This window comes from Myiozetetes cayanensis, unplaced genomic scaffold, assembly GCF_022539395.1.
Source record: "Myiozetetes cayanensis isolate MyiCay16 unplaced genomic scaffold, myiCay2020 scf4, whole genome shotgun sequence".
Taxonomy (NCBI): domain Eukaryota; kingdom Metazoa; phylum Chordata; class Aves; order Passeriformes; family Tyrannidae; genus Myiozetetes; species Myiozetetes cayanensis.
This window is the reverse complement of record NW_026087631.1, coordinates 34,182,753-34,210,268: the sequence shown is the minus strand read 5'-3', so window position 1 is coordinate 34,210,268 and position 27,516 is coordinate 34,182,753. Positions and strand designations below refer to the sequence as shown.

Below are 27,516 nucleotides of genomic sequence, written 5' to 3'. Positions count from 1 at the left end.
AGTGTGATTCAGGGGATACACGCCAATCTGCGGGTCACTGATAATGTAATCTAATTCCCAAAAATAAACTGAAAGCATCTTTTCATCTGCAGCCATCAGATGTATGTCAGCTAAAGACAACAACATGTTAGAGACAGCACATGTGAGTTTTCAGGAACAATATGTGGTTAATTGGAAATTAAACCTTTGGGTTTGTCACATTTTCTGATAGACTGACTGACCTTGCTGGAGAAGGTCATGATGGTATCACGTGTTGTTGGCAGAGACTTCCACAGATAAAAGATCCAACTTGAAGGACTGTCACTTGTTTCAAACAATGCCTTTGAACTCTTTGTGTGCAGTTCTATTACCAGGCCTTTTTCAGCAAAACTTTGTGTTAGTGAAATTTGATCTTAAAAAAGTGTTAACAAACAATACACTTTTTTTTTTTAATGATGTCTTTTTTTAGTTATTTTCCCTGCCTTCCCAAGTAAAAAGAGGTGAAAAAGGAATGAAATGGCATTTCTGATTTTAATAGGTGAGAAGCCACAATACAGGTTGAACTCTTCCCTAGCATGTACCACTTACATTTTTATACATTTTAAGATGTTATTGCTGTGTATTCAAGTTGAAAAGATGAGCAATAATTCTATTAATAGGGAATTGCAACACTTTTGAAAAATATTTATTTATGTTGGTCTTTTTGATAATTACAAGATGCAGGAAAGGATCCCTTCCATGTATCCCTCACCAACTTAATGTTTCTGCAGGCATTTCCAACAGAGGCCAAGTAATTTAAATGCCTTTTTTTCTGAAAGATCTGCTTGTATTGTGGTTTAGAGCTGGCCAAAATCTGGGTTGTGTCATCCAGCCCACTCTGCATTTCTCAGGAGCTGGTTTCTGCCAAGTTTTCTGCCAAGTCAGACAGTGGTGCTCCTGGATGTGGAGAGGCTCAGAAAGCCCCATGAGTGTTGTGTAGGCTTTATCAGTTGCAGAAGTGTACCTTGAGGTAGCTCAGATTCCCCATTCTCTGCCCACTCCAGAGCACCAAAGCCAGGCCCTTCATTTCTGATTTGCTTTTCTTCAGATAACATGTGTGACCTCTTCAAGCAGCCTCAATATCCTTCTTCCATTGCCCCAAACTGCCGTGTTGGGTATTTGTGTATCTTCTCCCAGCTTTGCACACTTATAGTTCAGCTGGTACTGGTTTGTATGTATGGCTGAGCCATAAAAAAACATAACAAAACCAACAGTTTTCTGTTCTTTCTCCCAGACATGGCAGAATAAATCTGTTCAGACCTCTTGTGTACCCTGAACGACATCCCTACTGCTGAAGAAATACAACAGTTCATTATAGATCCTGTCCTTTAGTCTCACTGAAATAACAAGGCTACCTATTTAATTGAAGGACTCCTTTTATTGTTAAGAACTTGCTGTCTGAACCCTGGAGGTGACAACTTGCTGATTAGATTTTAGATATTAGCTGCATAAACTACAGAATGCCAGGATATTTGGGGCTGGAAGGGACCTCCGGAGATTATCCAGTCCAACCCCCTTCCCAGTCATGATCACCTGGAGCGGTTAACACAAGAACGTGTTCAGGTGGGTTTGGAATGTTTCCAGACAGGGAGACTCCACACCCTCCCTGCGCAGCTGTTCCAGGCTCTGCCCACCTCCATGGAAAGAAGTTCTGCCTCATGTTGAGGGGGAACTTGATGTGTTTGAGTTTGTGGCCTTTTTTCCTTGGTCTGTCCCTAGGCATCACTGAACAGAGTCTGGGACCATCCTCTGACATTCCTTGGGTATATTTGTGTGGATGGATGGGATCCCCTCCCAGTCTTCTCCTCTCCAGACTAACCAGGCCCAGCTCTCGCAGTCTCTGTTCATCAGGGAGGTTGTAGATTATTCCACATTTCTCAGTTCTCTGTATGACAAAGTGACTGTAATGTATTAAAATTTATTGGAGCAAAGTTTTGTGATCCTTCCTGTGCAGTTGAGATAACTCGCTCTGTCCTTGTGTCCTAGTTCAGACTTGGCTCTGTAAGGCTGCAGGAGGTCCCGAATCCGGATGAGGTGGTGAAGGAGCTCATTGGTTACTGCCTGGACAGCCTGGGAAAACTGCAGGCCAAAAATGAGCACCTGCAGAGAGAAAATGAAAGGCTTTTCAGCAACTGGAGTGACGCAGAGAGGAGGTGAGTTTCACAGGGGTTTCTCAGGTGACACTTGAGAAACTCACCAACAGGTGAACACAAGTTTTTATTCATTTGGCGGGTGTTTCAAGCTCGATTGTCCCCAGCGCATGTAGTTGTAAATCATCTTTGTCAAGGATACAACTAATATTACAAATTTGCATTTAAAGTTGGTTTTAGCTTTATGAATTAAAACAAACAATTTCTATTGAATCCTCTTCACTTTTGTTAGAAAACATTTTCCTTAATGTTATTTTTTAATAATTCTTAGCACTAGCTGTTATAGTCAAATGACCAGATATAAATTTTTTCTTTTAAATATATTGTAGAAATTTATTGAAGGCAAATAAGCAAAACAGCGCGCTGGAAGACCCGGGGAAACTCCTGTTCCGCCATCGGTCTTCCCGCCAAAAACGTGCCATGATCTTTTATATGTGCCGCTATTCCCTCCCCTTTAGGCGGCGCCTGGATGCCGGGTGGCAGGTCCCAGATGGAGGTGGTCCTCAGATGGCAGCGGCTGCTCTCGGAACGGGGCGAGTGGCTCCTCCCTCGGGCCGGCTCCTCCCTCGGGCAGTTTGCTGCCACGGCTGCTCCGCCGCTCCTGGCTCGGCTGCAACAGCCTGTGCCGGGGGTTGTACCGCTCGACTATGCCCCTTTATCCATATCTTTATAGGTTCATTTAAAGCTTACAGTCAGAACTTGTTTAACATAGTAAGATATAGCTTTCCATAGTAACATAACATTGTGGTTTGACATTCGTAATTCAAACTAACCACTAATACTAACATTGCAAAGATAATTTGATTAGCAAATTATTTATCTTTATCTTTATTAACTATTTCACTAGCCGTTTAAATTATTTACATTTTTGAGTGGGAAATAAGTTGCCATTGCTTCAATCTGTTTGCCTTGTGGAAGCAGCCAGTGTTGGTGATATTATGGTGGTATGTGGAATATTATGGGAAAAAATGCCAGAATTTTGCAAGAGATTTTTATAATTGCTGTTGCTTTTATTATCTGAATTTTCTATCACTCTGTAATGAAGGAATCTATGCTTGTTTCAGCATAAAACTCTTAGCACAGAGAAGTCAAGATTTATCTTGTTTTTCTATAGCTTTACTTAAAAAAACCCCCACATTTAGGAAGATTGATGAAAGAATGTAGCTAATTGGAATTAATTTACCTTGAAAAAGAGACTTAAAGTTTTGTTTGCCTCTCATTAAAAAGAGTAACAATTTCTCCTGACAGTCTCCATGACAGGCATAGGGCCTCCCTAAGTAGTGTTTTACTGCTTAACAGTGTAATTGAACAATAGTGTATTGTATAACCAGTGTTCTGCACTGCATTACATGCTGATGTGTAAGAGGCATTAGTGCTTGTATCAATTTCCATGGTGGGGTGGCACTTTTACAGAGTAACCCCAAAGAAAAGGCAGAAAAAAAAAGAAAAAAAAAATCACAGTTGCCTGAAATACTTTGCTCTGAGAAGCTGTGAAAGCTGATAGATTTCTTTGGCGTGTTTATAGTTTGAATAGATGAAACATGGTTTTTCAAAATAAACTCTAAAGGTTTTACAGTCACCGGTCTTTGGCCATGTCTAATAAATGCAGAAAAAAAAATTAAAAATAATTTTCACCCAAACAGTGTTGTTCGTGGGTTTTTTTTGTTGTTTGGGGTTTTTCTTTGGTTTGGTTGTGTTGCATTTTTTAAATTCTTTTTGCCACAGCCCAGTCTACCCTGTTGTCTCTGCTCTTTTGGCTCCAAAAGCAGGACCCAGTTTCTTGGAGCTGAACAAAGCTCTGCCTGTCTTTGTTCAGCAGGCTGGATTTCAGGATTTACACTCACAGTGTTGAGTGGTAAAACATCAAATGTAAAGCACGTGGTGTGGAGAATTGTGCTCCCGCCTCGCCTGGAGCTCAGGCATATCAACTCCACAGCCTCAGGCACTGCAGTTCCCTGTGCTCAAAGTCTCTTTCCTTAGGACTTCATTAGAATTAAAACATAGCAGGCAGACTTCTGAGGGCTGGTTTTATCTTGGTTGAGCATGGGGCACTGGATGGAGAAATTCTAGCATCCCATTTCCATTTCCCTGCTCTGATTTTTTTGACCATCACAGAGGTTTTGTGAGCAAGCGGGTGCCTGGGGTGTATGTGTGCATGGTTACCTCAGGGATATAGATGAGTTAAAATATCAGAGCAAAATAGCTGTTGTTTATATTTCATATAGACAGTTCAAGGCCAGGGTGGACAGGGGACCAGTCTGCGGTTCTGTAATAATTGTGGTGATAAATTTTAATTGTAATAATCTGTAGCAAAATAATCCGTTGAACAATAACAATTAAATTTCTGATTCAGGCATGGTATGTATTTTTTGTTCAAACATCTAAAATTGGTATAGACAAGCCAAATTCAAAATAACTCTTATTTATGTTGTGGTCAACTACAATGACAGTATGTTTAAACCACAAATAGCTTATAAAAATGCAAGCTAGGTACTTTGGTGCTTGAAACTGACTCTTCAGCATTAGCTCATCAGGATTCCATACCATTGCCAGTGTTGTGGGAAGGGTGACTCTGAAATGCAATGGAGCAGTGCCATGAGATCCAGGAATTATTTTAGAGCCCTGAGAACAAGGGTGAATAGCAGAGACATTGAATTCTTTTTTTCTTAGTGTTGGATTGTGGACAATGCCACTAATAATTAAAAAAGTGCCAGTAAGTTACACAGTTTGTGTTGACCTCTCTGAATTGTGTGGGATTGCTCTGCGTTGAGGCAGCACTTAAAAGAGCTTGGTTTTCCTCAATTTATTATTTGTCACAGGGCCTGGTTTCACTGGGCTGTGCAAGCCTCTTGATGCCTGTCAACCTGAGTGCTTTTGGCATATTAAAAGCTTTGTGCTCACACAGCAGAGAGATCGGAGGATGCACAAATTGGAAAGCACCACTCCAGCCATTAACATCCATTTATTTTACCATGCTCAAAAGTTGTCTTTGAGATGAGCAGCTCCTTTCTTTGGCCTGGGGAGATGGTATTTCAGGGAGACAAATCACACACAGGCAGCAGCATATAGTGAATTACACTTAAATTTTGTATTTGTAATTTGTGAGGTAATGGAATAAAACCCGGATAGCTCTGCTTGGTGGTCATGTAATTCAGGTGATTCAGTGAATCCTAATGGCTCCACAGAGCCACCCCACCTACATCATTAGTGCATCCCTGCTCCCGAGCGGCAGAGGATTGTTGCTTTTTTACTGCTCAGTTTTCAAGTACCAGATATGCCATATAATAGTATATTTTAAAGGCTCATAACTTGCAAATACAGCATTACTGTAATACTGATTTACACTGATCGTATGCTGTGCCAAATTAATGTCATACCTGTGTCTGGTGAATGTGTTTGTATGTGCCTAACTTTCACAAGAGAAAAATAAAAAATGTTATTCCTGTAAATGAAAACAATCATATAAGATTAACTGATGACATACTACTAATAAATTTTGCCCACAGGGAAGAGTTAATATTCTAATCTATGCATACAGTTGGTATATATGTTTCAAGATGCTAATTTTTTGCTCCATAGACTAAAGAAATTGTCTAGAATTGCAATGGGTTCCAGTACTATATTACTTACAGTCCAGGCAGCATCAGCTTTACTTCACTGGAAGTTTCCAGTTACGTGGATTTTCATTGTTGGATGTCTTTGCAGGATTCAAGGGCCTCACTGAAATTATCTTCATATGGCACTTTTTTTGGCCAAGTGAGCAAAATTTTTCAATGTAACTGTTTGAACCAACCCCAAATGCTCCAACACAAACCAGTGGCTTGGCAAAATAGAGGCACAGCAGTAACCACTTTCCCTGGTTTCTGTGGGAGAGGGGACTGTTCTATAGGATTTGATACGGAGAGGATTAGCATATTAAGAAAAAATGCTCTTTTTCACCCGATTTTCATGTATACAGGCACAATTAGTGTTGAGCATGTCCAGGCTCTTCTGGGCCCTTTATTGGGTTTATGATTCTTTGTGAGTTGTCTATTTGTTCCCTACTAAACAGTTAACTTCCCTTTTGTAGGGGGAAAGTCTCCTGGTAGTTGATTAGTACATATGATCTTTCATTTAGGCATTATTGAACGGATCCATATGGTAATGATGTTCCGCTATTTGCATTTAAATTAGATGAATTATTTATCAACTATCAAGCATATCCCTTAGGGATTGTACAGTAGACTTAATACTTCGTTAGATTTAATTTTTTTTTGCTATTGTCTTTCTTCTTACATCCTGTATGGTTTTGATCTGTGAACAAAATGATTAGTATTTATATAGGAAGTCTGTTGAAATATCTTACTTTATAAATGAGTACTCTTTAAATCTGTTACGTTGTTGGGTTTAATAACAAAATAAGCCTCCTAAGCTTTTCTTACCAGCCTTGCGCAGGTTGGTGAAAAGAATGTTTACAAGTTTGACTATTTGGTATATTTACCATGATCAGCAAAATTATCAAGATGTTTATTTTCTTGTTGTGTACACAGCTAAAAAAATGTTTGTGGTTCAACCCAAGGACTAAAATATATTATAAAATATAGAAGTAAATATAGAATTGCATTTGCTACAAGTAATTTCTTGGGCTCATGTTTGCTTGTATTCCAGTTTTGCTTTGCTTATGAGATATTCTTAATTTTATATTTCCATTGTGCTTTCACTTTATTGACATTGACCTATTCACAGGGGCATATTAAACTTCTTAAAAAACCTGAAGAATATTTTACTCTGAAGATACTAATGAAGAGCTTTTAAACATTTTTATGTTTGGGGTTCCCCCCAGCCCTTCAAATATATTTCACATCAGAGTGTGTAGTCCAGACTTGAGACCTGTCAAGCTAATCAGATATATATTTCTAATCTCATTATGTGTATCCCGCTAAGGTATGCCAACTGAGATGATTCAATATTGAAAATAAAGAGCACTTGCCTATTTAAATTTTAGTTGGAGTTGTGCAGGAACCCATCCAAAAAAATGCATGAAGACAAATGTTCACATTTGGAAACCTTCCTATTTTGGTAGCAAAGTTCATTTCACTTTTCTGAGGGGGGAAAAGCTGCTTTTAGCCTGTTTCAGACACAAGGTGCTGGACTGGTCCTGCGTGGTTTGGAATGGGGATTCTTGTAAGAGGAAGTCTGGCCTCACTACAGAATTTTCTTCCAGGAAACAGCCAATTATTTTAAGAACAATTAGCGTAACAGTTAATTTTACATTGCAGGCTGGAAAAATGTGTGGAGGCTAAAGAGAAGCTGGAGGCAGATCTTTATAACCGGTTTATTCTGGTGCTGAATGAGAAGAAGGCAAAGATAAGAAACTTACAGAAGTTGCTGAATGAAGCCAAAGAATCTGCAGCAGATGCCAAATGTACCAGGTATTCCTTAATTTTCTTGGCTTTCTTGGTATCTTACCTGGTGCATATTTTATTTTAGTTTACTTTGCATTCCTTTGGCCCTAACAGGGAGTGACAGTTCTTCCTGTCTGAGAGCTGGGTTATCCATAACAATGCTGTTAGTCGTGGGAGAGGAGGATTCTTCCTGGCACTTCTGCATATAGCAGCATATTGCTCTGGGTGCTGTAGCCAAGAACTAAACATCCAGTGAATCTGTCCTGTTTTCTGTGGGACTGCAGCTGATTTTCCATTCATAAATGTGGTAACTGTCATATACATTCTCTCTGAATTGTTTGATTCCTTTGGGAAACAAAAATATCTATTTTTTTTTAAATTTTTTATGTTTTCTAGGGATAGTATAACTACTACTCAGATGGTTATAAAGAAGGAAAATGATTATGATGCCAGTACTGATGAGGAAAGTGAAGGTTTAACACGGGCCTCGTTACCATCAGGTAAGACATAAAGTATTGTCTTTGTGTGATATCACAGACAGGCTTTATATGAATAAACCTTAAGGAAGGCAAAATACTACCTGACAGATTGCTCTGTGATAAGAAACCTGCAAGCCTTAAAAATATCTCTCTTGAAGCAGAGGATAATACTGCCATTTTCAAATTAGAGAGAGGAGGTTTAAAAGCATGTTGCGCAAGTGAAGGCACTGTCACTTCTTCCAAAATGACAAATTGCACACTTTGCAAAACTAATGACAGTCTGACAGTACCTCAACCATCAACAGTTCCATTTGAAATTCTGGGAATCATGATGTGTGCGCAGTGATTGATAAAGTGTAAAATGTAGTTCCTGACAGTTTTAATAGTGCTTAAAAAGATGGAAAGAGAGGAGGTTTAACAGCTATAAAAAGAGCTGTGTGCATAAATGGAATAGAAATGTATTTATAGCAGAATTCACTTTAATTTGTCAGTGAATTTTTGGCCTTCTGAAGATGCTTGTGAAACTTAATTTGACAAATCTTTCCAGGACTAGAATCTTGTAAAGTGTGTGGGATACAGCCATGGCCCATCCTACAATACCAGATATTTAACTGTGAACCAGAATTTTGACAAGTGTTTGACAAACTAGTAGGAATATACAGCACAAATAAGTTTCACAACTGCATTGATAGTTGCTATATGGTTATATGTGTATGTATATGTATGTGTATGTATATATATATAAAATCTTCCCTTCAGGTCTGTGAAGTTTTCTGTGGGTTCTCTCACTGAAGCTTTTTATTTCCACCTTAGGTAAAGGTCATCAAGACAACACTGTGTTCTTGTAAACCACCAGTTTTCTGTGCATACCTGGGAACTAGGAGTGTCCAAGACCCTGATACCAGTGACAAACAGCTTTGTCACTCCTATGAGCCTGTTTGTTGGGGGCTTTCTGGGGTAATATCAATTAAGCAGAGCTTTCAGGCAAATGGAGAAAATTGAAATAATGGAAAGAGATCATTTATTGTTGTTCTGTGCTCTTCTGAAATTTTTGCTTTCAAATGCTGGTTGGTCAATTCAGATGACAAGGTGAGAAATATTTTATTTTGTGAAAAGGCAAGGAAGAGTGGAGAGTGTTGAGTCTTTTTCAAGTTTCAGTGGGACTTAACTAGTTCAGTGAGTGATTTTTTATATACATTCATTTAAAAATGAAAACAGCCCCCACTGCCCTGCTCAGCCAATCATGGACTGATCAGTGTAATAGGAAAATACAGCAACTGTGTTCTTATTTTGAGTTGTAAACAAAGATGTGTTTTCTTTTGCCTCTGAGGGCTGCAATACTCAGTATTTTGGTCCTGACTGTAAAGCTCTTCCAGTTGCAAAATTTGCAAATAATATGAAGACTGTAAACCTAATCCTTTGGGTAACTCAGTCAAAGTTTTTCAAGGTAATGGCATTGTTGCACCTGCCCAGTGAGTATCACTTAGGTCAGGTGATGCTTCCCCTGTGTGCACAGCTTTCTCTTTCAATGAGCAATAGAAAAGCACAGATATGTGCTGAGTATCTGAAGTCTGGCCTAGGATTTTCACATGCAGAAAGAAGGCAGACCATGTCTCCATGGAGAAAACAGCTTTTCAGAAATGAATAGAATGAGTGGATGAATGAAGCTTATAGATACGTGAAATATCAAGGACTGTAAGACATAAAAGATAATACGGATAATACTTGGATTTTTTTCTGATTACCTTGGTTTTCCTATCTCTTAGTCAAATATTAAATTGCTTTTCCTTTTGGACTTGGATTTTCATTGTGTGGAATGCAGGAGTCAGTAAGAATTAAAAGATCTTTGAGTTCATTTTAGTAAATATTGGTGAAACCCACAATCAAGGAGGAGATCATAATTAAATAACTTCTTTGGAGGGAAGTGAAGACATGTCCAGAAAATTCACTGGGAATTGAAAAGGCAGTGGTGTGTCGCAGTTTGTCAGGGAGGGGAGCTGACCAGCTGAGGGTTCGTTGCTCCCTTGTGATCTAAACTAGAGAGTGCAACAGGCTGCGCAGCAAGCACACCGTATCTCACTACGTAAGGAGGAGGTAAGACACAGGTGCAGTGCAAGCAACAGCCAGGGCTGATCCAACTTTATTAAGAAAATGGAGGGTTTAAATAGGATTTGGGATGGAAGGGACGAGAACTTGGGTGGAGGAAGGGAGGAGCATGCAAATCCTCTTACAATAACAGGGTAACAGGTTATACATAATCATGAAGGGGTTGAACAGGGTGGTAACTGGGGAGTGGCTTTGGGCTGGAGCCCGCCAAACACTTTGATTGGTTGTTACCTCACGGCAGTTCAACCAAAGGGAAAACTGTTGCTATGCCTGCTTGGCAAGAAGTCCATGAAAAAGGAACATAAGGTGGAGAACAAACCTACATGTAGGTTTATCTCACTTAACATAAATCACAGTATTAAAGTCCCAGGTGGCGATTTCCCAGGTTTTGACTCATCCAGCTGATCTTTCTCCGCAAATGCTGCTTTCCATTCCTTGTAAGATGACTTGTTCTCACTCTCAGATGACTCACAATCCCCAACAGTGGTGTTCAGCAGGTGATTTGGTTTGTGTTTAGAAGTAAAAAATAGAGGTAGTTTCATCATAACCATGGTTCTGTTCTATCAGCTAAGAAGGATGGGAAACAGAAGCTGTGAAACACAGATATTGTAAAATCAGTCACTTTCTCAGGATATGTTGAACTGCAGAGTTTAAAACTCTGAAGATTTTGCTTAACCACCAATAATTCTTTTCCTTCCTTAATTTTTGGGGCACTGAAGGCATTCCAGTGGATTTGGAAAAAAACCCTACTGATATATACTATAAGAAAATTAAATTGCATTTTTTTACAATAAAATTAAATTATTAGTCTGGTGTTGATCTGATCCAAATACTAGAACAGGACCCACTGAAGAAAAATATTAAGAAAAAGTGTAAGAATGATTAATTGCAGTCTTTGTAAAGGGGAAGAAACAAGGAGAAGAAAGTTGGTACTCATGTTATCGGTGATGAGATTCCCAGCTGTCTGGTCAACTAGTGAAGTAGTAGAGTGACTTACATAAAATATAATGTTGCACAATGTTTTATTCAAGAAATTAGAATATGGAAATTAACATGAGATAAATAAATTTTCAGATGAGCCTCTCTGTTTGTCTCAAAATACAAATGGAGGGTTATCGGTCCTGGTATCTGTGGAGTGTGAAATTGAGGGTGATTTATATAAATCGGTTTGCATTTTGTGATACACTAGCTATGAGCAGAATGAACTAACACAGTGTAATGCTGATTTTCAGTCCTTTGACAGCTACAATTCACTTGGGAAAATCAACAACATCTGCAGCTGTGCTTAGTGCAGCTCCTTCTGCCACCTAAAGCTGGTATTATCTCCAGGGACTGCCATCACCTTTCCCAGGTGGGGACTCACCAAGAGCTCCTTGATGCAGTGCTATATCAAGTTTGGACATCCAGATTTGAAGAAAAATGTACGTTACCAAGATAGGAACAATAATGTTGTGATAAGAGTAGAAGCTTCCTCCTTACAGTAGCAGATAAAGTGTAACCTAAAAATTTACCTAAAATTTTAGCGGCTTTGGCATTTACAGTACTATTTGTAGGTATGATTTAGGGTTTGCTTTTTGACAGCAGTTTCTGCTTCATAGCTTAAAGCCAAGATCAACTGCAACATGGTAGTTTTTGTCTCTAATCTAAACACTGAGGTAGTTAATGCTTTGTATTCTAAAAGAAAAAACTAGAATTAGTAAGTATATTAAAGCACTCAGAAAAACAACTGATGTGTAGGAGAAGTAAAACTTTTAGAAAAGTATAACAATTATAAAAAACACTGTATGTCATTCCATACAACAGCTTTGCCCATCGAGCCATGAGCATGGAGTGACATTTATTTGAAATATTGGCTAGGATTGTGAATGTGAAATTGAAAGACACACAGCCCCACCTTTCACTGCAGGTTAAAAAATTCTTATTCAGCAGCTACAGATGATGTGTTCTTGTAAATGCCTGTGAGCTCCTGGTTGAGAGTGGAAGGAAGAGATGAAGGAAATCCTTCTATTGTTCTTCATGGATGTGGTGTTAGGAATATTTTTTGGGAGCAGCGGGAACTTGCTTTTGGTTTGGATTGTTACTGTTTTGGTCCAGGGTTGGTAGGATTCTGTCTGAGTCACCAAAACCAGGTAATAGTGGGACATCAACAAAGTTCCACCAACTGGAGCAGGCTTGGAAATGTCACAGAGGTGTTGAGTAGAATGAGACTGTTGCTCTTTTTATGTGCTGTTGCAAACTGGACCTGTTTGTTTTTTTTTTTTTTTAAGGGGCTAAAAAAATGACTGGAAGTGGCCATTCTGTATTTCTCTTAGCCCACAGTGACTCAACCCAAGAGTGACTGGGTGACTCAGCATGATGCCACCACACTAGTGCAAGACGTTTCTGTCATTTTAAAATGCAGAAACACTCTTTAAGTATTAAGTAATTAATTTAATTTAACTAAGTATTAAGTATTCCTTAAGTACTCTTGTTTAAGGACAATCCCGAACACAATCCAGCTGCTACTGATTCCTCTTTCTTCTCCTCTGTGCTGAACTTTATTGCTGCTGAGTCCTCCCAGGGATCCTAAAATGACAATAAGATTATCAGACTAATAAAACATCATTCAATATCGTGGTTGGCAGTCATGTCTTTGCCCTACAAATCAGACCCTTTTATTAACTGAAAGATACTTTAGTGATCCACATGTTAGAAAGTTTTTTAAATAGGAATAAGGATTGGATAAACCTTTCTGCTTCCTTCCAAGGAGTTGGAAAGGTAGATGGAGGGAAAAAGTTTCTCTCATCACAGTGTTTGGAAGGTGACCAGAAAAGAGAATATTATTCCTCTTCCCAAGTATGTGATGAAGCTGCAGGGAAAGATTTAAATACTTGTAATCTGTAATAGATATGTGAAGGGTAACGTAGCAGGTGGGAAATAAGCAACGAAAGGAATTCTTTTACAACGTATTATTGTTATTTCCAGTTATAATGCTATTATATGTGGCTGCCTGTAGGCAAAACAAGGCTATTGGGCACCCATTTATACTCAGCTTGCATCCTCTCTATTTTAGTTTCTCTTGTCTCCGAGTTCCTTGTATTTCACATTATAATTGGTGGAAGTTACTGCTCCTTGGGGTAAGGAATGATCTCATGATCTAGCCTGTTGGATTAAGTAAATTTTATGATCTGTGTTTCTTGCCACGTATATGGAAATATTCCACATTAAGTGAGTCCTCAGACATTCAGTGCTCATACTTTTCTGCATGTTTGATGGGGAGGACAGATTCAGAACTGGCTCTAATAAACTCACTGTTGTGCCCACAATAAATAACAGGGAGCACCTTCCCACTGCTTCACTATGCAAATGTTCTCATCCCCCTTGCTCAGATTCCTGCCTTGGTGATTGTGTGTTATGCCTTCAGGGGTCTGTGGCTCTTTAAATTTAATTAGCTCTCTTGTGTAGTCCAATCCACTGATGGCTTGATGCTGCTGGTTAATAAGCTTTGATCACAGTTAATAATAATAAAAAGAAGCCTGTTGTAACAGCACCCAACTATGCTGTACAGTAAAGTTCCATCTATGAAGGCTTATCTTTAAAAGTCTGTTTTAAGAAGTTTTAGTATTTAGCCATTTAATTTACTTCAGCCTTAAATTATTTCTTTTTCATTTTCAAGCTGTAATTGGAAATGGTTCTTCCCAAGGAATAATCTCATTTTTCTTTCCCTTGAAGCTGTACATACCTTTTTTCCTGAAACTTCATATTGACTTCTTTCTCCCCCCCTCCTCCCCCACCATAACCTGATGGTTTGGTGCCTGTAAAATATTTGTGGTTGCCAAACTGCTTTCCCTCTGTATTGTACCGGGTGCCATGGTCAAAATACATTGACAATACAAATACCAATATGTTCCATATCCCTTTAAAAGTCCTGTTTTGAATACTGCACTGACATATTTATAAAGTACTACTTTCACATTTTACTACAAAAATTATCAAGATTGCTTATACCTCTGCACAGACCTTCTTACTGTCCATGCTTTAGTATAAAAAAAGTGATGCAGCTGAAGGTGGTTGCCTCTGAGTCATTCTAATTATCTAAGTGATAGAGTTGTAATGGATTTATGCTTTGCTAAGACTGTTGCAGATTACTAAATTTGGTGTCTGATTAAAAAATTAGAGTATCTAATGACTACAATGTAGGTTAGGTGCAACAACATTGACTAATCTAAAATTCAAAATATTTGTTGTTGTATTATCCACCTACTACTAAATGTTACATATGAAAGAACTGTAGAGTTGTAAAGTGTAGCTAAAGCTCTGTTTAAATCATCAAATTAACTGTCTTTATCCAGTTGGAGCTGAATTGTAAGACCCTTATTTTGGAATCCTTTTCAGACCAAGCTGGTAATTCCAAGTTTAATGGACATCTATGAATACTGTGTTGGATTTTTTTTCCTTCACTTAGAAGCAGAGATAAATTAAGCAGTTCAGCAATGTGGATTTTGAACAAAGGTGGAATTATTTCATATATTTTTGAATGGGTGGGAGGTTTATTAGAGCATGGCTGGACATAAATTCTGTGAGCTAAGACACTTCTGCACTGAGCAGATGCTTGTTTCCTTTGGACTAAAAGCGTGTAACTTGACCATCTACAAGACAGCACTAATTTGGTGGGACTCTTTGTTTTCTCTTCTTCCTGAACCTATTTGGACACCTGTTGGTTGAGAATGTAACTCTTTAGTTGTGAAACTGCAGCATTGGTGGTGCTGGAGCAGGGCCATCAGTGGCCCTGCTCTGTTCCATCCTTCCCCAATAAACAGTTAAAGAGCAACTACTTATCAGGTGAGGAGGAAACCTCTGCTAGTCATCAACAACCTGTCTGGGGTAATCCACATCCCAGTGCTTTTGTTTGTCCTTGGGCTTTTAAGTCTGTTCAGTATCCAGCATAATGGTCCCTTTGGGGTCTCTTGTCATTAAAGGAAATAGCAATAATTATTCTTCTTATACCAAAATATGCTTCAATACTTGTATTATGGATCACAGAAGTTACTAAATTCAGTGCACAGGAAATCTCTCTGTCACACAACTTCATAATGAACTTTATCCTTCCACTAGACCAGGTTCCTCCAACCTGGCCTTGGACACTTCCAAGGATGGGCCCAGCTTCTCTGGGCAACCTGTGCCAGGGCCCTACCACCCTCACAGGAAGGAATTCCTTCCCAATATCCAATCTAACCCTGCCCTCTGTCAGTGTGAAGCCATTCCCCCTTGTCCTGTCACTTCAAGCCCTTGTAAACAGCCTCTCTCCTTCTTCCTTGTGGGCTCCTTTCAGGCATTGGAAGGCCACAATTAGGTCACCCAAAACTCTTCCCTTCTCCAGGCTGAACAATCCCAATTTTCTAACCATTAAAAAAAAAAAAATATGCTTCATGATATACTGAAAACAAAATAATTCACATGCAAGTAACACAGCACATTTGTGTTCCCTTCCCTCTGGAAAATATGGCTGTAGCTTAAAGAGTTGATCTTGGGTTTAGGAGCTCTTGGAGGGATATCCTTTCATCAAAGAGAAGTAGTATTGGTACTTGAGGAAAAAATGGTTTCTGCAGGGGACTGATAGCACGTTCCTATAATCCTGAACATTGCGATAAAATCCCTTATCTTTAGCTGTGGAAAGGGCTCCTATCAGTGGCAGTCACACAAAGCCTGGATCCTGCAGGTTCTGGCAGACCAGAGAGCAGAACATTGCAGCTAAATTTGCCGAACCACCTGTGGCTGCTGCACATTTTTAACAGCTCTTCTGATGTTAAGTTGAATATTTTGTATGTTTTCTTCTTACACTTCATATTTTCCTGTCTGTTTTGTTGGGGCTGATAGCAAGTCAAGCCATCAGAAGTTTCTACAAGCTGTTTACCCATGTCAGTTTGTTTCTGCAGGGGAACAAGCTGCCACTTGTTAGTTCGGAGTGTTGCTCCCTATGACAAAATGATGGAAGGGCATTTGATCTGGCCACCTGTGTAACATTCGCCCTGGTAATTATCTTAATTGCTTCCCAACTGTATTACAATGTCTCATTCCAGCAAACCAAAAAAATTGATTAAAAGCTGTTAAAAGGGTTGTTCAAGATTGCAGTAAACCGTGTGGTTGCTCCCTTGATTTATTACTCACCCAGGTTAAAGCACACATCCTTGTTTTTAACTTGGAAATTTTCTCTCACCCTGTGAGTCTGGTGGGTCTTCTCTAGATTTAAGAGTTGGTTTCCCTGTTTGGATTTGCTTTCTGCAGCCCTTTTGTTTTTGTATTTCTTCAAACCCAGTGAATACTTGATTGGAAAGAGATTTTACACCTAAAGAAATGTCAAAATCATCATACTATGAAAATAACAATAGAAAAACATTTTATTTTAATCCTTTAAAAGGCCTTTTCTTAAGAAGCAAACCCAAGAATCTCTTTGCTCCATCTAGAAGTCATGAATGTAATACTCCTTTAAACTTTTTTTGCTTTGGGTCTTTTTTTTTAACTTATTCCTTCTTCCTCTTCTTTTCTATCCTGCTTATTTTATTGGATATTTTTGTTATTTATAGCTCCTAAGTAAAAGGGACTGTCATAAAATCATAAAAGCTTCCTATTGTTGTTTAGCTTTTATTCTTAAAATAGCACATGGATCAATCTAAAAGATATTGGGGGTGAGGTGATAAAATTGTATTGGAAAAAAAATTGCTTTGCTGAGTAGAAAAGCTAGATGATAACACTGACTGATACAAATTCCACAGAAATCATTTGGAGTGTTGCCACGTATCTTGGAAAGCAATTTAGTTTGTTTTTTTTTTTTTTTTTTTGTCAGTCATTGTACTGGAAAGCTGAGAAGTTCCTCTTTATCTTTAGTATGAAAATCTCTCCTGGAGGACTCTTTTCCTTAATCTCCATAACACTGCATAGGAGTTTCATGCAAATTAGAAATGTGTAAAACTTAGAAAGGAAGAAATGACTTTAAAATAATTCAGAGATGATAGGCAAAAGGCATCTGTAGCTCCAGTTTCTGTCATGCATTTTGCTGTGTTCTGCTTGTTTTTGAAGATTAACCTGAATATGTTGATTTATGCTCCTTCACTGGCCAAGTGATTTCACAGAGGAGATGTCAGTCACAAAGCTGCGTTCAGGCAGATCAAACATTAAGTTACAGGCTCTAAAAGATGGAGGGGAGATGCTTTCAAAACTGGAGCTGTCAGCATCCTATTAGTTGTTTTTTTACTTACTGTATAAATTAAAAGTAACAAAAGATATAATGCCAAATCAAAAGTATCGTAAACTCCGACTTCTGCTTTTTTTAGCTGGGTGGAGAATCCACCCATACTGAAACAGAGAGAGAATATGTTTCCTCATAATTACAGATGCCTCATTGTATTTATGTTTTTGTTTGTTTGTTTGTTTTGTTTGTTTTTTTAAATGTCTGTTTTATTTTACTCTGATGGGAGACAGAGTAACTGGACAACTTCTAGTGCTCTGTAAAAAGGAAAATGACAATTCATGAGGTTTAGGACTTTACATATATATTTAGGAAAACAGGTGCAAAACCCCCTTCCCATTATTTTGCAGTGCATGTTGTAAAAGGGCCTCATTTTCACTATGCTTAAACTAAATCTCTGTCTGAAAACTGTGTACTCAGATAAAAAGGTGATACATGTCTGTGCATCTTGAGTATAACCCTCCTTTCTTAGAAGGAGATCTAACCTTTCTTTAAATAAATCTAAGTAAAAACATGCTCAAAGATGGATTAGTCTTTCTGCAGATTTCCTCCCCATTTTACAACCTTTTACCTTGTGACAGCTTTGCTCCTGTTCTTGTGAGGCAGCAAGTAAAAGATATGGTCTTGATCACCTGGGACTATTCATCATATCTTTTGTAGTCTTCATAAATTGAAACCAAGTAATTCACCTTTTTCAAAAATGTATCCCTGTAGTCAGGATGCTAACCTTTTCTTCCCTTGTAGCTTATAAAAATGTCATTATTAGCTCATTTATAACTCATTGCCAATTCTGTCCGTGTTTATAAAGGGACAATATCACTCCTCATGCCAACAGAAATTTGAATGCTCAGTGAGTGGCTGGTACCTGCTATTCTAGAAATTTAGATGTCTAACTATAAATTAAAATTGGTGTCCATTTTCAATTATCTTTTTTTTTTAATGTGGCATAAAATATAGAACTTACTGTGTAGACATCAGTTGTATCTGATTTCAGCATAATTAAAATTAAAAAGGTATATTAGCATACATTTATATGTACCAGTATTTTGGAATGTATTCAGAAAACAATAGAAATTAAAAATTGCCATTTATTCCGTAGTAGTTTTTCTTAGCCTCCCTTAATCAAACAACTGCCTCAAACATTTGAAAACCACAATCAAAAGAGATTAGTCTTCGGTGTTGATGGCCATGGCAGAAATACAGTTTACTGTGGTGATTGCAAATGATTCCCAGTTTACTACCAGGCCATTCCTTTGTTTAGTTTGAAAGGAGACCTTATTTTTTATTTAATAAAAATATTAAGCTTTCTCAGCACAAAAATTAATAAGCACCTCTTTGGCAACTAATAGCTGATATCAAATTTCAAGAGTACCAAAGTAATTTCCATGATTTAATTGATTAATCAGACAACTTCTTGGAAAGTTATTGAGTGTAACCTGCCATGTACCTTCACTGGAATCTTCACCACAAAAATATTTGTTCTCTCCTTTAAAACCATTTCTACTGATAACAACTATTTTAACTAATAACAACTGTGTTGATCTGGTTATCCAAAGGTATCTAAGAAAAATAAAGCCACCTCCTGTCTCCCAGACATGGATTTTAAAGTTCCTCAGACCTGTGTGCCACAAGGGGATGATTTATTCCCAGATGCAAATTAAAGTATCAGTGTCAATTTTGGTCAAGAAAGACCAAAAATCTCTTATGCTGGTCCTTCTGCAGGGCATATAGTTGTGTTTAGTTTTGTCCATCCTCAGACATCAGTGTGAGTGGAGAGTAACAGGCGATGTGAGTTGGGGAGCAGGAACTGGGTGGGGAAAATTTAAATATCAGTAAAATAAGGAGAGACACGATGTAATATAAAGCTGCGTTTAACACCAGTGTGTAATGTTGGTGTAACTTTACTTACTTGGGTCTGAGGTCTGTAGTTTTCTTGAGGAATCTGCTGATATTGCACAAATCCCCGTTACATGTGCTTTTGGCAGAGAAATGTTAGTTTGTATTCACCACTGCCACCTTTTTGCCAGTGAAAAGAGCATTTTGCATCATTTTTATAACTGCCTCCTGGTTTCCTCATCCTCTTCTCACCCTGCACCTCTCTTTGCCCACAGCCCTGTCATTAGTTAACTCACTCATGGCAGTAAGTTAATTTTTGTCCCTGTAACGAACCTATTTGTTTCAAATGGAGAAATAAACTCAACTTGTAGGAGAACACCTTCCAGCAGTGCTTTGGCTCAGCTCAGTTCTGCCCCCTCAGCTGAGACTTTGGATCTTCCAGGACAGATCACCTGGCAACAGTGTTGTTCCCGCCTATACAGTCCCCAGATTTCCCTCTGCTGATCCTGCAAACTGCATGTCCAATTCCATAAAGGAAAAGCAGTGCTTGTTTAGGATTAGCCATACTGTGAGCTGTTGTCTCAGCCAGGAAAAAAAAACCTCTTTAATCTATAGCCAGGTGTTGGATTCTCACAAGGATACTCATTACTTGGGTTCCTGGGAGAGAAGGGTCAGGTCAGGAGTATCTGATTGCCAGCAATTTCCTGGGAAACACAGGAGGCAATCTGAGGGCTTTAGGGTAGGAGCTGAGAAACACTATGTGGAACAAAGTGGTTTACCTATTTGTAATCTCCAGGGGTTCTCTCAGAGGGTGATGTTGGCATTCTGGCACTCTGCATTGGCTATTTGAATTTTGTCCCACTATCTCCACAAGATATGAATACATTTTTGCTGAAAACTTCAAAGTAATTAAAAAAAAAAAAAAAAGGAGAAATTTTAAGTATAAAATAAAGCTGCTGTGTACTCCCTGATTGATAGTTTATTTCGTTACACCTCAACAAATATTAACTTCTCTAGTTAGGCATACAATTCTGTTTTGGGAAGGGTATCATTAACTAAATGGGTCACTAGCAGCTCATTGCTCCTGCAGAAAAAGGATCAAAACATTCTATATGCAACCTTCTAATTCAAACAAGACTTTCAGAATTTTGATGAAGGTAAAAGTTTCACTGCTTCTTATTTTTTGTTCAAGAGGAGAAGAGAGAAAGCACTATATAAAACCACTCAGTCACCTTTCTGAAGTTGCCCTGTGGCCGGGGAGATGGGGAAGGAATATGTCTCACAGCACGAATGATAAGATTTGGGCATATCCCTGAGAAGTGAGACACTGGCTCCTTGCATTACTGATCAGTGTGTGCTGAGGGGAATGTGAATGAAACAGAGGGCAAAATGTGTGTCTTTGTGTTACCTGGCAGGGAAACTCACTGCTGGATGGTGAGCAGTAGGAACACCTCAGACAATCTGGGCAAAATCTTGTGGAAATACTGTTTCTCCAAGCAGTTGCATGTTGTTAGCCACTGGATTTCCTTAGCTAAAAGATACTCTGTAGCTTCCAGTGACTCCTCTATTCTGCAAGTGAAAGACTCACAGCATTTTTTGTTGGGATATTCACAAACACTGCCTTGATATGGGAGAGAAAACAGTAAGAAGGTGTACAATATGACAAGGATATTGGGGTAGTAGGAAATTTTCTTGGACAATTAGTTTTTTAAAAAAACCATGAAACTCACAAACCAGGATTGTTTGTAGATCATAGAATCACAGAATGGTTTGGATTGGAAGGATACAGTTCCACCTGTATCTGAAGGTGAATCCTCATCCTCAGCTCATTCCAACTCTACTCCCAGATTCCAGTGAGCATGAAGAGCACTCTGTTCATCACTGTTCTTTGGGAAGGTCTGTCCCTTGCTCACCCTTGGTTCTGACCAGGACAGATTGCAGGCTGCCTGAAGACTGAGTTCCATCATTTCCTCACTTGACAACAGCAAATCTGAGTCACAATTCCTGGCGCTCTCCCGTTCCAAATCAAGGTGTGCTTAGTAAACCTCCCTGCAGAACACTGCTGCTTCTTTGCATGGCTGCTCCCTGAAAAATGAACCCTTGTGCAGGAGATTAAAAACATGTTGATGCTTGTCCTTCACTGCTAGCTGCTTGTAAATTACGCCCAACTTGATTTCAGTTCTGCTGAACAAAAAGGTCAACTCAAATATTGTCACCTACCTTGGTTTTTAAAAGAAAAGAAATTTTTTTTAACTGATGTCAAATGCAGATGGACTTTTAGATTAAGTGGATTTTCAGTCATTTCACTGTGCTGTCATTCATTTTTCATATGATGTGCCCTGTTTTTTTTTTATTTTGCTTTTTCTGTCACCCCAAATTTAAAACTATCTCATTAACCAATGAAATTTAAGAATGTGTTCTTCCAAGTATTTGTAAACTCTGAGGATATTAACAAATCCCTAACCAAGCACAAGATGCTGTCAAGATACAGAAGTAAATTAAATACACATCCTCTCTCTGTGCCCAGGAGGGATAAACTCCAATTGTGCACTTAGCTTTAACTTTTCATCAAAGTGGAGAACAGAGAAGTGTTTCTTTCTGAAAGTCCTAGTGTAGATTTCCAAGAAATTATTGAGTCTTACAGCTTTTAGGGAAATGTAAAAAGTGCTTCTGCCCACCAAGGACTTCATAAAGATTTTTGGCACTTGTGACATGAATACATCTGTCTTTTCTCTGTGTTCAGAGATGGAGGCAGATTGTAAATAATGGAAATGTGATCTTCAATTTCCCACCTGCCTGTGCCTAAACTGATTATATTTTAATTATTTTTTTTTTTTGAGAGAGAGAGAAATGAAAGGTTTTGCACAGCAAGCCATTACATTGAGCAGCTGACCTCAATTACTGTAGGCTGATGACATTGATTGCATCAGACCAAGGGTAAAATCAGATCTCTGTCTTGGGTCCTAACATGTCAGGGGACTTTGCTGCGGAACAGGGCAGGGATTAGAAGATTCCTGCTAGAGAATTTTTAAGGGCTGTGAGTGCTTTCGTGACACCCTTAAGATATTTGGATCAGAAGATTGATGTCAGTCATTTTCACAAAGCACAAAGAAATCCGGGGTGGGGAAAGAGCGGGGGGAGGCAGGACTGTCCCAGCAGTTCAGCAGCTGCTCACAGCCACTTGTGCTCGCAGCCCATGGCTTCACGGCCAGCAACGAGAGAGTCCTTTTTCCCACAGGCAGTCCCGAAGGCAGAATACCTCGCTCTGAGATGGGTCGGTCTCTCTCTCTCTCAGTCGTTCTTCGCGAGGTGTCCCCGTGGGGAAAAAAACCCCAACACTTCCTCTCAGGAAAGAGAAAGAGGCGGCCAAAACCGCCCCCGCGCCCCGCTCTATCTGATCGACCGACAAAACCAAAAACCCCCGAACAAAAGACTCCCCAGATGTGTCCCCTGACCACCTCCCTGCCAGGGAACTTCCCCCGCTCCCTCGCTGACCAGTCGCTCCGTCCCCCACCCCCTCCGCGACTCCCCCCATCACGGAAGAAACAGGTGGGGGAGCGACGGGAAAAACGGGACACTAGGGAAAAAATTCCAGCGTCTCTTTTCAAACCTGTGACATCTACCATCTTTCTAGGCATGTGAACATCAAAAAGCTGTTTTAATGTCTGAGAACTTCCTGATTAGCTTTGCACCATAGTTAAGTTTTGGTAGTCTGAGAAAAAAAATAAGCGGAAAATCGTGTTACGCTGGGAACAAGCATCATTCCCACTGTATCCTGAAAGAAGGAGGGGCTTGTCCACCTCATAGAATCATCGAATTATAGAATCACAGAGTAACTAAGGCTGGAAAAGACCTCTAATGTCATTGAGTCCGAGACTTAACCCAACACTGCCTCGTCCCTAAACACCAAATCCACACATTTTTTGAACACTTCCGGGGACAATGATTCCATCAGTGCCCCAGGAAGCCTGTTTCAGTGCTTGACAACCCTTTCTTTGAGGAAGTTAATCCTAATATCCAATCTAAATCTCCCCTGGAGGAACTTGAGGCTGTTTCCTCTTGTCATGTCTCTTGTTACGTGGGAGAAGATCTCAGCCCCTGTGCTGGACCTTCAAGAAAGTATTTGTTGTTAAGTTTTGGACAGCTCAGGAGAGGAGGTGGTTTTTTACTGCTTCCCTGCTTATCCCCCAGCACAACATATCTTATTATAGAAGAAATACAGCCATGCCATTGTAGGTACTTCTATGAGCATTGAAGGTATTTTTGTGTGCAGAGGAAGGCCAATCTTCCTCTGTTTTTTGAAGTGACACAAACGTTGAAGAGCTGCTCTGAGAATCCAGATAAGATGGCACTCGAAGGACATGCTTGTATTTTATGGCTAAAACATATTAAATAGTTTTCTAAAGCTCTAAGTTTCTAAGGTTGTATGTTTAGCCTACTGAGGAGAATTTTCTCTTCATGAACAACATAACGTTGCCTTAAAATAACTCTCTGGTAAACTCTTCCTGGGCAAGAGAGTGTCCTCCAGCAAGTCTTTGATGAACTGGAGTGAAAGGAATGGGCACAGGGAGATGTGCCTTAGTGTGGCAAGGGGAGAAAACACAGTTCCAATCTTCTGGTGGGGGACAATGTATTAAATTCATGGTACAGATTTTGTAGCTCTTTTGTGAATTTGAAGTTGCCATTTTGTTTTTTGGTGCTCCCTGTTGCTCAGCCTGGATCTGTGCTACTGCTGTTCTCATTCTGAAATACATTGATATTTTAATTTGCATCTGGGAATAAATCATCCCCTTGTGGCACACAGATCTGAGGAACTTTAAAATCCATGTCTGGGAGACAGGAGGTGGCTTTATTTTTCTTAGATACCTTTGGATAACCAGATCAACACAGTTGTTATTAGTTAAAATAGTTGTTATCAGTAGAAATGGTTTTAAAGGAGGGAACAGGTATTTTTGTGGTGAAGATTCCAATGAAGGTACATGGCATTTTCTTTTTTATACCACCAAAATAAGAGGCTCTGGAGTAGCTGCTTTGTTACCCGACTATGCAGGTTAACAGGAGTCCAGGGACTGGGAGCCCATTCTGGCATCCAGGAATGTCCTTCCCAAACTCTCGTCAGCTTTTCCAAGGTTGGGAAAGGTTTATTTTATGAAATAGAACTTCACATTCTGGGGTGTGTTAATGATTTAAAAATGGATGTTTTACAGGATAGTCATGGTAGTGCTTTTTTCCTGCTAATTCAGAGCTTGTGGGGAAGGAAAACAGACTGTAAGACTTTTTTATATAATTTAACTAAAAAATACAAAACTAGTATGTAGAGATTTTACTAGAGAAGAAATGGTCAAGAAGGATTCCAGGTGCTTCTCAGGTAGTGATATAATTCATCTCCCTTTCAGGAAATACACTTTGAAAAGACTGTGTTCATGCCTAGCATGCAATTATCCTTTTTGCTTTGTTTTTTGCATTTCACCAGCAAACCACCCCAGAATAATACTCTGAATTCTCAGTTGGTGTAATTCATTATGGCTCCATTAACTTCCATAGAGGCTGCTCTGGTACTCTGGCCAGAGTGTTCTGAATATGTAATAAAAGTGTTACTCATCTGAGCAGCCGTTGTTCACATCAGCATTTTGTGCCCAGTCCTGGATGTTTTAATGTGTTTTTTGTTGACCAACAGAGAGGGTGTTGTGCACTGCAGGGAAGGCATGGGCAAAGATTAGATGCATCTTTCTGTGTTTTTGAACTGTATTCTGACATTTTTTAAAATGTCTTATTTGTAACTCTCTGTGATCTAGTTTTTTTATCTTTTTAGGTATACAAGTCTAATAATGATTAATCCATTCCAATAAAAGAAAATGACAGGTTCTTAAATGTCTTTTTAGACAAGTGTTTTGATGGTTAGAAACAATATTAGTTAAAGGTAAAAATTCCAGCATTAGGTAATACCAACGTTGTTTTTTCCAAGGATCAAGCTGTCAAAGCACTATTTAGGATAGCTGGAGTACTTGTAAGATGGAGCTTTTAGTTTGAGAAAATGTGATACCAGGATTATCTATTGTATATGTCTTTATTTCTTGGAAAGAGTAAAAAAATCAAATTATACAATATTTTCTGATTATAGAATATTATTATGGCTTTCTGTCATCCCACACATCAGCTGCTTAACCCAGTGACCTTATTCTGCTTTTGCTGCAAGTGAGCTTAATTCTCTAGGTCTTTGTAGCCTGAAACACCTTTTTTTTTCTCTTTGTTCTTCAGTGAATGACATAAAATCATTCATACTTTCCAACACCTTCAGCAGCTTTTTCTGGAAATAACCCACTAATGTTCTTTCTTTGAAGGCATCCTGTTTTTATAGTATTTCATCACTGCAATTTAGTATGTAGTTTGTATCACAGTGATCATCCCTTGATATTTTTTTCCTGAAGCAACATGCCAAAGGAAAAACTCTTTTCAGACTAAATCCGTCTGTTGTGTTGTGGTGGGGAAAGGAGTGTGTGTTTATACTCTTTGTATTTAAATCCCATTTTCTCTAAACTTTATTTAGTTACAGAGAGACTGTATTACTTTTTATAATCAAACAGTACCATTACAGTAACTGTTGTTTTGGAGAAGTGTCAGCAAATGTTTAAATTTTCCACAGGCCCTTATTAATTAAATGAATTTTTGATGGTAAAGGGGCATGAGAATTGCCCAGTGTCATGAAATTGCAAAATACTTTAAATATAGAAGAGATTTTTTTCGTCCATATGGGTATTTTGAGCTTGCATAAAATATTAAGGATGATAAATTATCCCTTTATATAGATATCCATCCTTTTTTAGAATCACTGCGTGTTGATGGAGAGTAATTCCATCAAGCTTTGCCAGTCCAAGCTGTCTTCTACCCTTCAGTAATACCTTAGGCAGCCGCTGCCTGCAGAGGTCTAATCTGAATATCAGTAAAGCTTAGTAGTAAGGCTCTTTATCATGAGAAAATAGCATGTTTCCTGGGCTTGAACCCAGTTTGGGTTCTGTGTTATGGAGTGCATTTAAGTGATCAAAACTCTGTCATCCCCATTTTAATAAAGAATTTTGCTGGTGCCTCTTGGTCCTGGTGACTCGCAGGGATGTTGTCTGGGGAAGGAAGCATGGAACATTAGCACAGCTTAAGGTGTGATCCTGTTTTTTTCTTACTGAGGAGTGGAGTTTCTGCCGTATGGAAAGACCATCCCAGAGTTACTGGATCCCAGGGGAGCAAAGCCAGTTCTGTATAATGAATCTGGCTGTGACATTCCCTATCACACCACAAAATTATTTCATCCCACATCCTGGCTGTGCATCCCTGTTATCTTGATTAAGTTGGGACCATGGTCTTTTGCCATTCACCTTCACCACTGCCCTCCAAAATTGCCCTATGTCTCAGTTCGTCAATATCCAGGTATTTTGTATGTGTTTTAATGGTGTAGGTTTTAAATTCTGAAGCTGAGCTCCTTTCTCACTGCAGCTTCAGCCTAACCAGGAGAGCCCTGCAGAAGTCCAGGGACCTGGTGAGGAAAAACAACACAGTTCAGACTGTAAACACAGGTCTGGGGTCCTGCCACAAGTTTTACAATCCATCCACAATGAATAATAAATAAAGAATAAATATTATGCTGTTTATGTGTCTCTGTAAGTGATAAAAAGCATCTAAAGAGAAGTTAAACCAACTTCTTGATTCTGATTGATAATTTTTTTGTTCATTGTATATTAATGTCCTGTACACAATCAGATTTCACATTCATTGCTCAGTAAGTGTTATAATAAATATTAATGTGTTGCTGCTCTCAGAGTACTTACAGAGATCTTTAAAATTCCTTAAGTATATTCCCAGAACCTCTTAGAGAAGCCAAAATTACCAGTAGCATTTTCCAAAGCAAAATTATCCCGTGATGTTGATTGAGATTGTTCCAGTGCATCTGCCATAAAAACGTTACTGTCATTTCTGACTGAGACACAGGCATCTTCTATGTTCATCATTTCTGAATCCATTATAAAGACCTTAATGGCAGCTGTATATAAAGACATGCCATAATGACATCTTAAACGCTGTCTTTAAATTCACAGCATGAAAAGCCTTTTAGGAACACTACATGGAAAAAAAAAAAACAAAACAGGTAGCTGACAGCAATTTGTGGATAATATTTGTGGTATGTCTTTTATTTAGTGGAGGCTTTATATTAATTTCGAGATAAGTAAATGGGTGAGAGATAATGGTGCAAATAAAACTTTGTTCCTAGTGAGTGACATGTGAGACCTCAGGTCTGCTTCCTCATTTTCACACCAAATGTAGGGAAATTC

General features: G+C 38.9%; 1 protein-coding gene across 3 annotated transcripts in view; it reads left to right on the top strand.

Moving 5' to 3' along the window:
- Positions 1-27,516, top strand: part of XRCC4 (X-ray repair cross complementing 4) — a 144,965-nt gene that overhangs the window by 54,335 nt on the left and 63,114 nt on the right. For all 3 annotated transcript variants that reach the window (XM_050329125.1, XM_050329124.1, XM_050329123.1), the window contains exons 4-6: positions 2,005-2,171; positions 7,427-7,579; positions 7,949-8,052. In XM_050329125.1, the coding sequence (XP_050185082.1) occupies positions 2,005-2,171; positions 7,427-7,579; positions 7,949-8,052 (424 nt within the window). The remainder of the gene's footprint in view (positions 1-2,004; positions 2,172-7,426; positions 7,580-7,948; positions 8,053-27,516) is intronic.